A 14,633-nucleotide genomic window follows, 5' to 3' on the forward strand; every position below is an offset into this window, starting at 1 on the left:
TATTAGGGGGTTAGGCCGGACAAGGTGAATAGCTCACCAGTAGCCCGGGTGACGGCCTACCGTGGCACCCGCCCGGCCCAGCCCACTTCAAATAAATAAATAAATAAATAAATAAAAAGATAGATAAGTACTACATTTATTACTAATAATAAGTATTTTAAAAACATTGTATCCCAATAAATTAGGAGTCTCTTTTTACGGAGCACTTTAATTTTTTTTTTAAATTGTATTTTAAAGCTAAACAATCTTGTTTTCTCAATAAATATACCTTTAATACATTTTCAGTATATAGTATATATTAGATTGTGATAGTTTTATATAAAAGTAAAATTTCATTAGCATGTCATATATACTGTGAATACGTATATTATATCAAATATAATACTCCCTCCGTTTCAATTTACGTGAACCTATTTCTTTATTAGTCCGTGATAAAAAGAATGACCCCTTTCTATATTTGAAAACAATTTACCTTTATGCAATAATTTATAGCCACACAAAATATATGTGACTCATTGAACACCACAAGTTTGAAAGTCTTCTCTTCTTTCTTAAACTTCGTGTCCAGTCAAATAGACATATCAACATCTACATAAATAATTTAAAATAAAACTTAAAACTTAAATTGATAACATTGCAAATTCAAAGATACAAACTTGAACGACGAAATATTGCAAATCAAAAGTTCAAAACATACAAATTAAACGGCTAACATCGATGGACAAATTTAAAGAAGAGATAAACTTCAAAGTTCAATTTCGTGCCTTTTCACAAGTGCCTACGCAACACACCGGTACCCCCCCTCCACCCCACCCCCCCTAATAGGCTAATACCCGACGCTCCGGACTTGTGGAGATATATGTCACCACAATGTTGACAGTTAACATGTTCCTCATTTACTCGCTTAAAATGCATCCACACCGCACTTGAAGTTGACCTTCGAACTTGAGGAGAAGGTGGAGGTGAAGTAATGTACACTAGTTGAATAACAAATTTAGATAAAGAGAGAATTGTGGAAGAATTGTGTGAAAATGAAGAAGAATGGAGGGTATTTATAGTTTGAAAATATGACCAAAGTGCAGTTATTCATAAATTTAGGGGTTTAAATAAAATTAGCAACGACTAGTCTTTTAAATTTAAAACAACTAGCTTTTTGAAATTGACGTCGACTAAACTTTTTTTTTTAATTTAGCAATTTTATCATTAGTTGTAAATGTTAATTTTATTATTAGTAGTAAATGTAAATGTCTATTTAAGTATTAGAACTTTTTAAAAAAAAAAAAAAAAGCCCGGCCCACTAACTATAACCCGGCCCGGTTAGCCCGAGGTGTAGCCCCTATCCGGGTATGGCTGGGTCGGACACCCTTTTCCCTCTCCAAGCCCGGCTCCTTAACTTACGGCCCGGCCCGGTCCCGACCTAGCCCCTTGTGGCCCACGGTTAAATGGCCCGGCCCGGCCCACTTGACAGCCCCAGGGTAAGATAGAGTATACGCAAACATTATTCTTATCTTGTGAAAGTAAGGAGGCTATTTCCAATAAACGTTCGACTAAAAAGAGATGAAAAGACCGTAGTAATAATAGACAGTTAAAACAACAAGATAATATGATAAACGAAGTGAAGGATAGGCAAACGTAAAAAGAGATCTGCGGCAACCTACTATCCCTCTACGTTGATACTCGACCTTCACACCCTCCTAAACATTATTAAAAGAAATTATCAGGTTAAAATAATTAAATTTAACCACCGTAATAGTAAATGTCAATTGGTTGTCATTACCACCACATAGAAGTCGCCACGCGTACACCCTTGATATAACAATCAATGACAATAGAGCTCATAATATTTTATGGAATTTTTACTCATTATAGCTTCTTTTAAGACCTAATTATTAATATTAACTATCCTTTTATTTAATTATATTTAGTAGCTAATTAATTTTTTTAAATTACAAATGGTAGCTATATCAAAAAATACATACCCAAACACATATATCTTTCTTTTTTCTCAATCACTACTCATTTCAAATTTTTCATTTCTCAAAACCCTAAAAAATCTCTCTCCCCTTCTCTCAACCACCACCACCATGGCAGCACCGCCCCTTCTCTCTTCTCCCTCTCCCTCTGTGCTCACTCCTCTCTCTCTTCTCTGTCTCCCTCTGTGCTCACCCCTCTCTCTCTCTTTTCACTCTGCAGATCTGGCCGTGTGCATTATTGGTGGCGGCGGTGATGGACTGATTTTGAGATGGCGGCGGAGAAGATGACGTAGAGGTGGAGAGATTAGGGTTTTGTTGGTGATGGAAAGATTAGGGTTTTTTGGTGGTGGTGGTGTCTCAGATTTGGGTTTTTGATGGTGGTGGTGTCTCAGATTAGGATTTTGGTGATGTTGGAGAGATTGAGGTTTTTTAGTGGTGGTAGTGTCTTAGATCTGACCATGTGTATTTGTTAAAAGCCAAATACAAATACATTCAAAAATATACATCTCACAAATACACTGTTTTTTAATGTATTTGTCTTTGTATTTTTTAGTGCATTTTTTAGTGTATTTTGTTAATAGCCAAACACATTATTTTTTTGAATGTATTTGTCATGTATTTGAATTTTTTGGTCTTGTATCTGAATGTATATGTTGAAATCCATTCAAATACACGAAAATTTGAATATGTTTGGCTTCATAGTAGTTGGAATGTACACAATGTATTTGAAATACATCAAAAAAAGCCACTAAAATACATCAAAAAAAAATCAATAAAATACATAAAAAAAATATCACTGAAATACATAAAAAAAAGACGCGGAAATACATTATGGCAAAAAAACAAAAAAAAAATCATTGAAATACATTAAAAAAAAAATCACTGAAATACATAAAAAAAAAATCACTAAAATACATCAAAAATATATATATTAATATCTAATTTAATAGCTCCACCATTAAAGGCTAAAATCAAGGATTATGTTTTTTTTTTTACCTTGTTCTCATGTATTTGTTGGCAACAAATACACGCGAAAACATACACTATTTTGCCAAAATGTAACTAGAAATGGTAATATTTAAAAGGATAGCTACAAATGATAGAAAGTTACAATAAGGTAGTCATTTGAGTAAGTTTGAAATATTTTATTCCCCTTAAGCTGGAGGATGCATTGTGTTTGGGCAATACCAAACTTGGTCAATAGGTGGACATGTGGAGATTGCCCCAAATCTTTAGTCAATAAGTCTGCCAACGGGGATTTAGCATGCACATACAAAGTCTTCACCATTCGAGCTTTAATTTTGTCTCTAATGAAGTGATAATCAATTTCTATATATTTTGTACACTAGTGTACTGCATACTGACGACTCTTTATCTTAACAATCAACTCTTTTAAACAACCACTATTCGAAAATATGAAATTAGCTACCGAATTAATTTCTCAGTAATCTCCAGCTAATTCATCGCTAAATAGCTCATAGCTAATTGATATTTTTTATAATCCGTCGCTAATCCGTAAGTAAATATGATTAGCATGGAATTTTTACTATTTAGCTATGGAATTTTCTCGGTCGCTAATTCATTGTTTTCTAGTAGTGAACCGAAACAACCAAGTCACGTATTACTAACACAACTGAAGCTCAATGTTCTTATATTTAGTTTCAGTTGAATTTCTGGACATTGTCTCCTGCTTCTTAGACTTCCATGATATTAGTGATTCCCTAACTTAATCACATCCCATGTTATTGTTTTTCTGGTATTTGGACAGGTTACCTAGTCTGAGTCACACCAACAAGTCAGTTCATATGTACGTTCGTCTGCTCTTAACCAAAACCAAAAAAAAAATAAAAAAAATTGATTTGTTTCTTCGATCTGAGTCTTTGGATCTGTAACACCCTCCACAAGAAATGAGTCAACTCGTCAGAGTCCATATTTTTTGGTCACCCTTAATTTCACCTGAAAAAAAAAAAAAACTTCAAAAAACGTGGTAACAAAAGATGATCTTCGGCTAACTTTTTCTAACATTCATAACGCTTCAATTTAAGGGCTCATTTTAGACCAATTCTTTTTACATATTGGTGTGTGCCAAAAGTCACTCAGAGCCCATTTGGCTTAGCTTATAAGTTGCTGATAACAGCTTATAAGCTGTTTTCAGTTTTTTTGAGTGTTTGACTGACCAGTTTATAAGTCATTTTGTGCTTAAAGTAAGCCCAATATAAGTCATTTTGCGCTTAAAATAAGTCAAAAAAATTAAGTTGGGTTAAGCCAACTTATTTTTTTGACTTATAAACTGTTTTCAGCTTATAAGTTATTTTTTTTAAGCTAAGCCAAATGGGCCCTTAGACGTATTAATAAACCATCTACAAAGGGGTTGCACAAACCATGCAATCTATGCGCTAATTAAATATATAAGTTCATTAAGTCTACATAAAAAATTACGAGATTGTACATCAATAGATTACTTTACTAATATATATATATAAGGGCCAATATAATGAGTTTTGTAGTACTTAGTTACATTGTAACTATTTAATTGGTCCAACCAAAATGGTTTGCTCTTTCAAATTGCTCTTGTATTTGCTATTTATTAGTTACATTGTAACTTTTTGATTGGCCCAACCAAAATGATTTGCTCTTTCAAATTGCCCTTGTATTTGTTATTTATTACTGCATGTAGCAAAGTACATTTCCAATAAATCAAGATGCTTTCAAATCCTTTTGATAGCATATCTTTTTTGTATGTCTTATTTTTGCCCCTATTTTATTTCATTTTTACTTAGGTTGACACATTTAATTTGGTAAATATAATCAATTTTGAGTCTTCTAAAAAATGCTTAAAAAGTTGTGAATGGTAATGATGTCATCTAATAGAAATAACAATGCACAAAGATGCAACTAATTTCGAAAGAAATATTCACACTTCCAGTCGGACTTTTTCCATATAACTATAAATTAAACCAAAAGTAAATAAACTTGAAAAGTACATTTTTCTTTGTCTTCTTTAGGCTGGTGAGGAGTGAGATCTGATGGATTGGTTGGTGTTGTATAAAATAAGGGAAACCTCTATTTTTGACTCTTACCTTTATAGCTAAATCAAGGGACGAAATCACCAAATTTGTGATGGGTTAGAGTCGGAGATATGGTATTAGTATTTAGATGCAGAGTCAAAGTTCGAAATTTATGTATTTTAGACTTTATTATTGTAAGTTATTGGGTTTTAAATTAATAATTTATATATATATATATATATATATATATATATATATATATATATATATATATATATAATAATAATAATAATAATAAAATTTAAAATAAATATAGGACTTGGACCAAAGACCCGCAACTTATACTGATCTAGCTTCGGCCTGTTAGTATGGGTTCCTACGAACTTAGTAACTTTTATTTCAACCTTGTATTTGTATATGAATTTATCAAATTTGTATAAATATTTAATTGTCAATTCATGAACTAAAACGAACTAAAAGCTCTTGATTTTGAGCCATAAGATGGAATCGTCTTTGTTAGCGAGCATTTTTACTCCCAAACTGAGATTTTCCATCGCAATTTAGATTGATTAAACCCCAAATTGGATACAGGACACCGAATGAAAAATAAAAAAAAAGATTAAAAAAAGGAGCAAAGGACATGGATGAAGAATGCAAGAAGCTGGTTGTTGGAAAGAGCTAATAAATTAGTTTATAATTAGGTCAGATAGGCTGAGAGTTGAAACTTGTTAAATAAATCTATAGTGTTGCGGGTTAAGCCATTTTTGCTAAAAATAAAAATGGTGAGAGGCATGATGTGGTCATGTCCAACACGGTTCCAACAATACTCCTTACCATAATATATCAAAATAATCAAACACATATGTGGATTTCTGATATCACGAATTTAACTTTTATGTGAAGACGACATGTTTCGATTTTATATATTAACAGTGAAAATATCACCTATATATATTTATGCTCTCTTCCCTTGTACTGTAGTAGAATGATGGAAATTAAAAGATAAAAATAAACTCAAGTACCTTAAAACAGAGCATTTTATGATCATGCTTTGCTTCTTCCTTCTTTGTAGGATGTCATGGTTTATAGAGAATGTTAACATATTTAAAATTGCTCTCCTGGCTGGAAAAGACGTTTTTAACTCGAAAAATTATGAATATCGCATCATAAATAGCCCCACATATCATCAGCAATATGAAGCACAAGAATTGAACCCTCCTTTGCTTTCACAGAGAATAACAGTAGTAATAAAAATATTAAAATTTCTATAGACAAACAACACAATAATAATAATTCGAATTGGTCTACATTAACAAACAAGAATAGTTTTTTTTTTTTTTTTTTCAAATGTGCGACTTCCACAAGGAAAAATGAGTGGCAGGCGACTTCTTTCTCTAGAACCATTCTTTTTCCATCACATAGGAGCCAAACAAGAGAAATAATAAAATAAATCAAAAATAAATAATTAAAAAAATAAAAATATCGCACTTTTGTCCTTCAAACGGGCTGGTCTTAATTTTTGCCTTTAGCAATAAAATTTATGTCCGTCGGAGCATAATTTTTTTGACGAGATAAAGTATAACTTATGAAATATTATAATGCGAAAATATATACGTATATCCGCTGCAAATGACCCGTTGATCGGTCAAAAGACTGGTCGGACGTGACAACCCACGTAGCCCGATTTCGGCCCAAATATCTCTTTACCCATATCTTTACAATCACACCTTCCAAAATCCAGCCTGTCAATCACTTACTTTTCCAAATAATCCCCTAATCCAACGGCTCACATCCATCCTCCCAAAAATGAAAAAAAACAAACCAAAAAAAAAAAAAAAAACCTAAAATCTCTCCCATCCCTTGAATTCAACACCAATAAAAAAGTCCAACACAGCAAACACCCTTTTAAATCCACTCGAAAACACACAAATTTCCCTCAGATCTCAATTTTTTTTTCCCATTACAAACACAACACAAAAAGAAAAGAGATCCCCAAAGTATAGAATAGAATCCCATTATTATTATTATGGCGCGTGAGGAGAACGTGTACATGGCTAAGCTTGCCGAACAAGCTGAGAGATATGAAGAAATGGTGCAGTTCATGGAGAAAGTCTCTACCTCCTTAGGTACAACATAAATTTGTTACGATTTGATATTTTAATTCATGTCTAAATAGAATTTATAACTGTTGATTAAGGTTCTGGTCCGAAAGGGCGTGGGTTGAAATCTACTCTCAACATTAAACTTCCCCCACAAAAATTAGTTAGGATTTGATATTTTAATTCATGTATAAATAAAATTTTACAGACAGAAATTACATAGGAATAGATTTTTTCCTGTTTTGAGTTAAAATAGATATCGTACCACTCCCTCCGTCTCTATTTATGTGATACAGTTCGAATTTTGAGCGAGTAAAACACGAAAATTTGTGACTGCGATTTATTCGTATGCCCTTTAAATATTTTAAATTGTTAATTATTGTGATTTATACTCCCTCTGCATCAATTTATGTGGTATTTTTCGCTTAACGAGATTCAAACTGCATGAACTTTGACCAACATTTAAAGATGTATTTTTTTCACCAAATTGATATGAGAAAAGTTGCATTTTATAGTAGTTTTCAAATATATAAGTTTTGATCTTAAAATGTTGAGTTATGTAATCCAATTAGCTTTATAGATAAGTTAAATCTACTCTCAAAAAGCTAAAAGTATCACATAAATAAGAACTGAGGGAGTAATATTTTTGACGTAGTTTCCAAATATATAAATTTATTTCAAAAAACTGAAAGTTTCTATATCCGAAATCACGGTTAAAATTTAGAAGTTTGAATCTTGAAATTCCAAAGGTGTCATATAAGTTGGGACAGAGGGAGTATTTTACTTTAGTGGAGAATTGTAGAGCACATTCAAAATATTTATTAATTTATGAATTATTTATTTTTCCTTCAGGTACCTCAGAGGAACTAACCGTCGAGGAACGGAATCTCCTTTCCGTCGCCTACAAAAACGTCATCGGGGCTCGTAGAGCCTCGTGGCGTATAATCTCCTCGATCGAACAGAAGGAAGAATCGAGGGGAAACGAGGACCATGTGAAATGTATTAAGGAGTACAGATCTAAGATTGAATCTGAACTCTCGAATATCTGTGATGGAATTCTCAAGCTCCTCGATACTAATCTCATTCCTTCGGCTTCTAATGGTGATTCTAAGGTGTTTTACCTTAAAATGAAGGGTGATTATCATCGTTATTTGGCTGAGTTTAAGACTGGGGCTGAACGTAAGGAAGCCGCTGAGAGTACTCTCTCTGCATACAAAGCCGCTCAGGTATGTCATCTTTATTGCTGTGTGTTTGATCTATTAGATGAAATGTGTGAAGCTTTATGGATCTGTTTGCTTAGATTTGAACTATATTATTTGTATCTGTCTCATTAGACTTATGTTAATTAATTTGCAGAATATGATTTTCCAAAGCGAATGCATTTAACTTTTGAGATAAATTATAGATACTTAATGTTAATTAGGTGCGATTGGTAAAGTGGTAGAGAGAAGATGATGAAAATATTTTCCAGTTTTGACCGGACACATTTGATCTATTTGTTTTTCTTCAAAATTTTCCATTTATTTTTTTGATAAAGGTAACAAAATTTTCCATTTATGATGAAATATTATTATTATCTTCATCTTAATTTGTTGATGGTATTTGAGTTGGTAACTGAATTTAAGTAAGAGAAGAGATCTTTTGATACATCAGTTAAACATGTATAACAAATCAAAAGTGTCTTTAGACTAGTGTACACGTTCAAAACAAAGTGCCAGACAATTTGAGATAGAGGGGTATATGCTTTTCCAGATCAGGCAGAATTATTTTGCCATATTTTCCAGAAATTTGATGTTAATTAAGATTTTTGAATTAAGAGTAAATTAACTTAATTCTCTTAATCTTTTGGATTAGAGAAATAATGTACCATTCACCTTCTGAATTGGATGCAGAAAGCCTTTTGACCTCAAATCAAAGGCCAAATGAAATAGTCATTGACGGAAGTTTTAAAAGGTCATATAGATATCCTCAAGTGATTAGTCGTATAATTTTAACAGATTCAATAATTATAATTTTAAGCAGTTGAATTGAGTATATGTTTTTCCGGATCAGACCATGTTTATTTTTTCCAAATTTTGCTGAGATTTGATGTTAACAAGTTTGATTTAGGTTTGTATTAAGAGTATATCAACTTAATTTCCTTAACCTTTTGGATGAGAGAAATAATATCCCAGGTTATATGTTATAAACATCCCATTATCTAAACATGTCTTGTTACCAACAAAAAGATTAAAATTCTCATACAAAAGTATAATATCTCAAGAACAGTTGATAGAGGTCAGACCAATCAAAAAAACCGTTGATAGAGGTCGGTACTTAAAAAACAATTCCAAATCTGGAGTAAAATCTTTGAAATTTTTCCAAAGTTTTAAGTTTGCAAGTCTTGCTTGTTTTGACTTATCTTACTTGGCCAAAATTACTTTTCATTCTTTCACGAAAAAGTAGCGATGAACTAAGTTGCGCGGACTCTCCGTTCTTGGTATCGATCCCGTCTCGACACGGGTCGGGAGTGGGAGCCGGAGCGGGATACGTCCGGGATACAGTCAACCAAGTTCGGATACTTTGACCGAAGTCCATCGACAAATTTGGGGAAAATTGAGTTTGATTTCTCAATATTAAAGATAAAACAGATTTAAGATAAGGGAAATGACATACCTTCAATATTATAGTACTTTTGTCTCATTTTGCTGCTTCGTGTTTCAGAGAAACCAAGAATTCAACATTTATAGCTCTACTTTTTATAATTTTGAATTTTCTTAGCCGAATCCCCGCACCCGTATCCATATCCGGATCCGCACCCCCGAATCTTAAAATTTAGATTTTGCCGAATCCGACACTCGGATCCGTACCCGTATTGGATACCCGCACCTGAGTCTGAGCAACTTAGGCGATGAACATTTCATTCCTTCTTAACTTTGTTCCAGAATAAGTTATGTTAAATGATGTTGATCTTCAAATGTCCTGATTTTGGTCTCAATACCTGCAGGACATTGCAAATGCTGAACTTGCCCCAACACATCCAATCCGACTTGGACTGGCTCTTAACTTCTCTGTGTTTTATTATGAGATTTTGAACTCTCCTGATCGTGCTTGCAATCTTGCTAAACAAGTAAGAATTTCTTCGCATCCCCCTGTCATTCTTAGTTGCATATTATGTTTTTCAATTCAAACAAGACCGTTTTGTTCGCAGCAATAACTTTGTATCTCTCTTTCTCATCTCAACCGTGAAAAAAACATCTTCATTTTCATCTTCTTTGTGTGGCTAGGCATTTGATGAAGCAATTGCCGAGTTGGACACACTGGGAGAAGAATCTTACAAGGATAGCACTTTGATCATGCAACTTCTTCGTGACAATCTCACTCTCTGGACCTCCGATATGCAGGTAAATAACTCAGCTGTTCCAAATAGTTTTTGATTTATGTTTATTCCTCGTAATCTATCAGTTACAACAACATACCCAGTGTGATCCCACAAGCGGGGTCCGGGGAGGTAGGATGTACGCAGACCTTACAATTTCTGAAAGAGCCTCGGCTCAAAGTAATCTATCAGTTGTATTACTAAAATTCATGTGTTTGAACAACCTGTCTCGTATGCAGGATGATGGTGCTGATGAAATTAAGGAAACCAAAGCTGAAGAACAACAGTGAGGGAACCGGCCCTCCAAAATATCTTTTGACTTCTTCCTGGTTGTTTTTATTGGGAGAAGCTGCTTCTTTTTACTTATTTCCTTTCTACTGTGGTTTCCCTTTTAGCGTTCTCTTATCGGCGACAATGAACAACTTTGAATATTGATGTTCAATTGTTTCATCTTTACTTTAATGTGGTTCTTTCTGGTGCTTAGTTTCTATGAAAAAGCATTTCAGTTGTATTTGTGAACTGGATTTATAAAATGGTATATCGAAAGTGATACTCAGCAATCAGATTTCTATCAAGCTTTCTTGTAACGTTTGTTCCCGTTTTATTTTTTACAAGTAATAGCACGGTTTCCCCTTAAAATGAACTGGTCTTTAATTTTCACCCTTAAAATGAGCTGGTCTTTAATTTTTGCCCTTTGAAATAGCAATGCTTATAGGGGCATAAGTTCTTTAAGGGCACGGTCATAACTTGTGAATATGATAATGCGTAACTTATGCCACTATAGGCATAAGTTCGAGTTTGAAAGGCAAAAATTAAAGACAACCGTTTGAAGGACAAAAATTAAAGACTAACACAAAATCGGGATAAAAGTGCAATAAGAAGCCAAAAATAAAATGATAATTCTACTAAATCACCCTAATTATTGTTAAGTAATATGATGATTGAAATCAATAAAATGTACTTTAAAAGTTGTGTAGTCAGTAAGAATTCCTTGCACTTATCAATCTAATAATTAATAATAAGGGTAAAATAGATATAAAATAATAAATTATTTCTTGATTTTTCAAACTGAACAAATAAAATATAAAGGGAAAAGGACACAAATGGCCGCTGGGTCATAAATAATCCCATGCGCTGGCCCATCTATTCCCAAACCAAAAAATTAGCCCATAAACTATTCCCGTCGGGCCAAATCTATAGCAAGGCTTTTGTGGCGACTAAAGGCTGGGTGGTCCAACAACCCCATCGGTTTTTTTTTTTTTTTTTTTTTTTTTTTAAGTTAGATTTTTTGTGGCGACTTTTAGGGCTGCTACAGAAAAATCAGGCTTTTTAGTGGCAATTAAAAAAGTTGTCACTAAAGGTTAAATATCCCAAAATATGTATAATATGTGTATATTTAATAAGAAATATCCCAAAAAACTCTGAGGCGATTTTTGTATATAATATGTATCGTTTGTGTATAAAAATATGTATCAGTACCTATCTATAATGTATAGAAACTGTATAAAATATGAATCACTAATGTATGTATCATTTTTGTATATAATATGTATCATTTGTGTATATAATGTGCATTATAGAATAGAAAATTGTATCATTTTTGTATATAATATGTATCATTTTTGTATAGAAAATATATATATAATTCCAGCATATGTATATAAACTATATCAGTCTTGTATAGAAAGTGCATCATACTTATAAAAAATGTATCATAGAAACCGTATCATTGTGGTATATAATATGTATCACTATTCTATATGTTAAAAATAAATATCATATCATTATTGTATAATATGTGTATAATAAATGTATAATTAACGTATAATTTATGTATAATAAATGTAAGATTAATTCCAGCATATGTATATAAAATCTATAATTCTTGTATATAAAGTGTATATATAATTCCAACATATGTATATATGCTGTAGCAGCAATTTAGTGGCGACGTTTTTGTGGCGACTAAAGTCTTTTTTTTTAATTTTATTTTTTAAAGCGCTGGGCTGTTGGGCCGGCCAGCCTTGGCATTATTTTGGGCGACCGGCCATTTTTTGGCATTATTTTGGGTCGAACGAACACCTAGTGGGATTAAGCCCAAGCATTAGTTAAATGTGGGATTAATTTGGCTGAGTGGACACACAGTGTTCTTTTCCCAAATATAAAATGATAAATTATCTCTTGAAACCAATGAAACCAATGTCCATTCATTAAGGACTATTTAATTGGTTTCATTGGACACACTCTTAATGAATGGACATTGGTTTCATTTGGTCCTTAATGTATGCATGATGGAGAAATATATTTCAAAAAGTGATCAACTTGGTCCTAATCAATATAAGGAAGATTGCTATTTTTCCCGTTAAAATAACAGGAACCCTCACATATAATGTATAACAATACAAAACACAACCTAGATTCTTCAAATTCTTCTTGGAGCAGTCCAGTTCGAAAAGTTCACTTTCCCAACAACAACCCCTTTCTGATCAAGATCAAATCAACTAGGTAAGTGTTTTGTCATGCGATTTGGAATCATGATTTTATATTTTGTTTTTAAATCAACATTTGTTTATAAAATTTGCACAAAATTTCAACTTCAACTTCAACATCATGATTTCAAATCGAAAGTTCTCCAAAGAGTAGGATCTGGGATGTCAAATCATGATTTCAAAATTTTTAAATATAAAATTCGACCCATAAGTTTATATTTTGTAAAAAAAAAAAAAAAAAAGACTCATCATTTTATATATTGTAAAAAAGACTCATGCTCGACATGAAGAGATTGGTCATACCACGTGGAATGATTATATTAAAGAATAACTAGTTACTACCATACATTGTTGATTTTTTGAAAGTGAATCTTTGTAAAATTATGTGTATGTGTAGCATGTAATCGCGAACACTTATTTATAAAAGTAATATGGAGATATGTCCACTGTGGGTATATACTAGGTATGTTGTAGCGCCTTAGCATAATCGGATACCTTGTGAACTATGATTTGATCATTTGGTAATATTGTATTAGAGTTGGGGAAATTTTCATAGTTTTCAAAAATTGTGGGCCTTCCAAACAAATTTCCAACTTCAAATCATCCTGATTTTACATTACTAATTTTAAATCATGATTTGAAATCATGTCTAAACGAAGCCTAAAGCAAACAAATGCACTTGCCACAAGAAGATGCAAGGATGAAAACAATGTATAGACAACTAAAGCAAATCAATTAGATTTGCTAAACACGTGAAGAATGGAAGAACCGCATTCAATCCTTAGAAGGGAAAAAAAAAATCAAATTTCAAATTGAATGCAACAGAAGGAATCACATTAGTTTCCATTTGCTCCCTTCTTTTACTGTAGCAAATATATCGATAAGTATACTTTCAGGACAATAATTCAGACACTTAGAGAAAATATATTAGAGTAGGCACATATGTTTTACATGGTACGGTTATTAAACTTACATCCACTAGCAAAGATCAGCAATGCACAATTTTTGAAATAATGCAAACAATGATACCTTCATTAAACTTACGTCCTCTAGCAAAGATGATAATGCAAAAAATAACAACAATTTTGAAATTACATTATAATCAACTCAAAAGTACCGGACATAATTACCTCATGAGTTGCCTAACTACAATGATTTATTGTCGGGTAAGTGAGCTTTTCGTATTTGGGGCTGCTCCTGGAAGAATAAAGGCTTTTGTTTTGTATTTTTATATATTACGTGCGTGGATTCCGTCTATTTTGACGGGAAAAGTAGTGATTTCTTTACTTATAGGGTTTAGGACCAAATAGATTACTTTTGAAATACATTAAAAACCATTTTTATTATGTTTATACGTTAAGGACCAAATGAAATCAAAACTTACACATTATTTTCATCTATCTTAATTTTGATGGAAATATTCAATGAAACAGTTATAGTGGGTGCAAACTAAAGTGTAACACATTTTTAAACAAAGTCTAATTTCTATTGAAGCTCATGTTCAATCATTGTCAGATGGAATTTGAGTGAGGCATCAATTCTTGCACGACCACAACCTGTGGTTGAAAAATGACAAAAGTTGTCCCTTATAGCTGCGAACTATCTTGGTTAAGGTGTGTATTTTTAATCTTCGTTAAATATTTGATAAATTATTTGCTAGACTTGATGGCATCCGGAAAAAATAATTAAATAGCACACCAGAAAAG

The 14,633-nt window shown here is 32.5% G+C and overlaps 1 protein-coding gene across 1 annotated transcript; it reads left to right on the forward strand.

Moving 5' to 3' along the window:
• The first annotated feature begins 6,865 nt into the window (after nucleotides 1-6,865).
• Nucleotides 6,866-11,013, forward strand: LOC132603972 (14-3-3-like protein B). Its single transcript, XM_060317273.1, has 5 exons — nucleotides 6,866-7,107; nucleotides 7,933-8,306; nucleotides 10,067-10,189; nucleotides 10,347-10,463; nucleotides 10,678-11,013. The coding sequence occupies exons 1-5, from the start codon at nucleotides 7,008-7,010 to the stop codon at nucleotides 10,726-10,728; spliced, it is 765 nt and encodes a 254-aa protein (XP_060173256.1). The 5' UTR covers nucleotides 6,866-7,007; the 3' UTR covers nucleotides 10,729-11,013.
• The last annotated feature ends 3,620 nt before the right edge of the window (nucleotides 11,014-14,633 follow it).

This window comes from Lycium barbarum, chromosome 7, assembly GCF_019175385.1.
Source record: "Lycium barbarum isolate Lr01 chromosome 7, ASM1917538v2, whole genome shotgun sequence".
Classification (NCBI taxonomy): Eukaryota; Viridiplantae; Streptophyta; class Magnoliopsida; order Solanales; family Solanaceae; genus Lycium; species Lycium barbarum.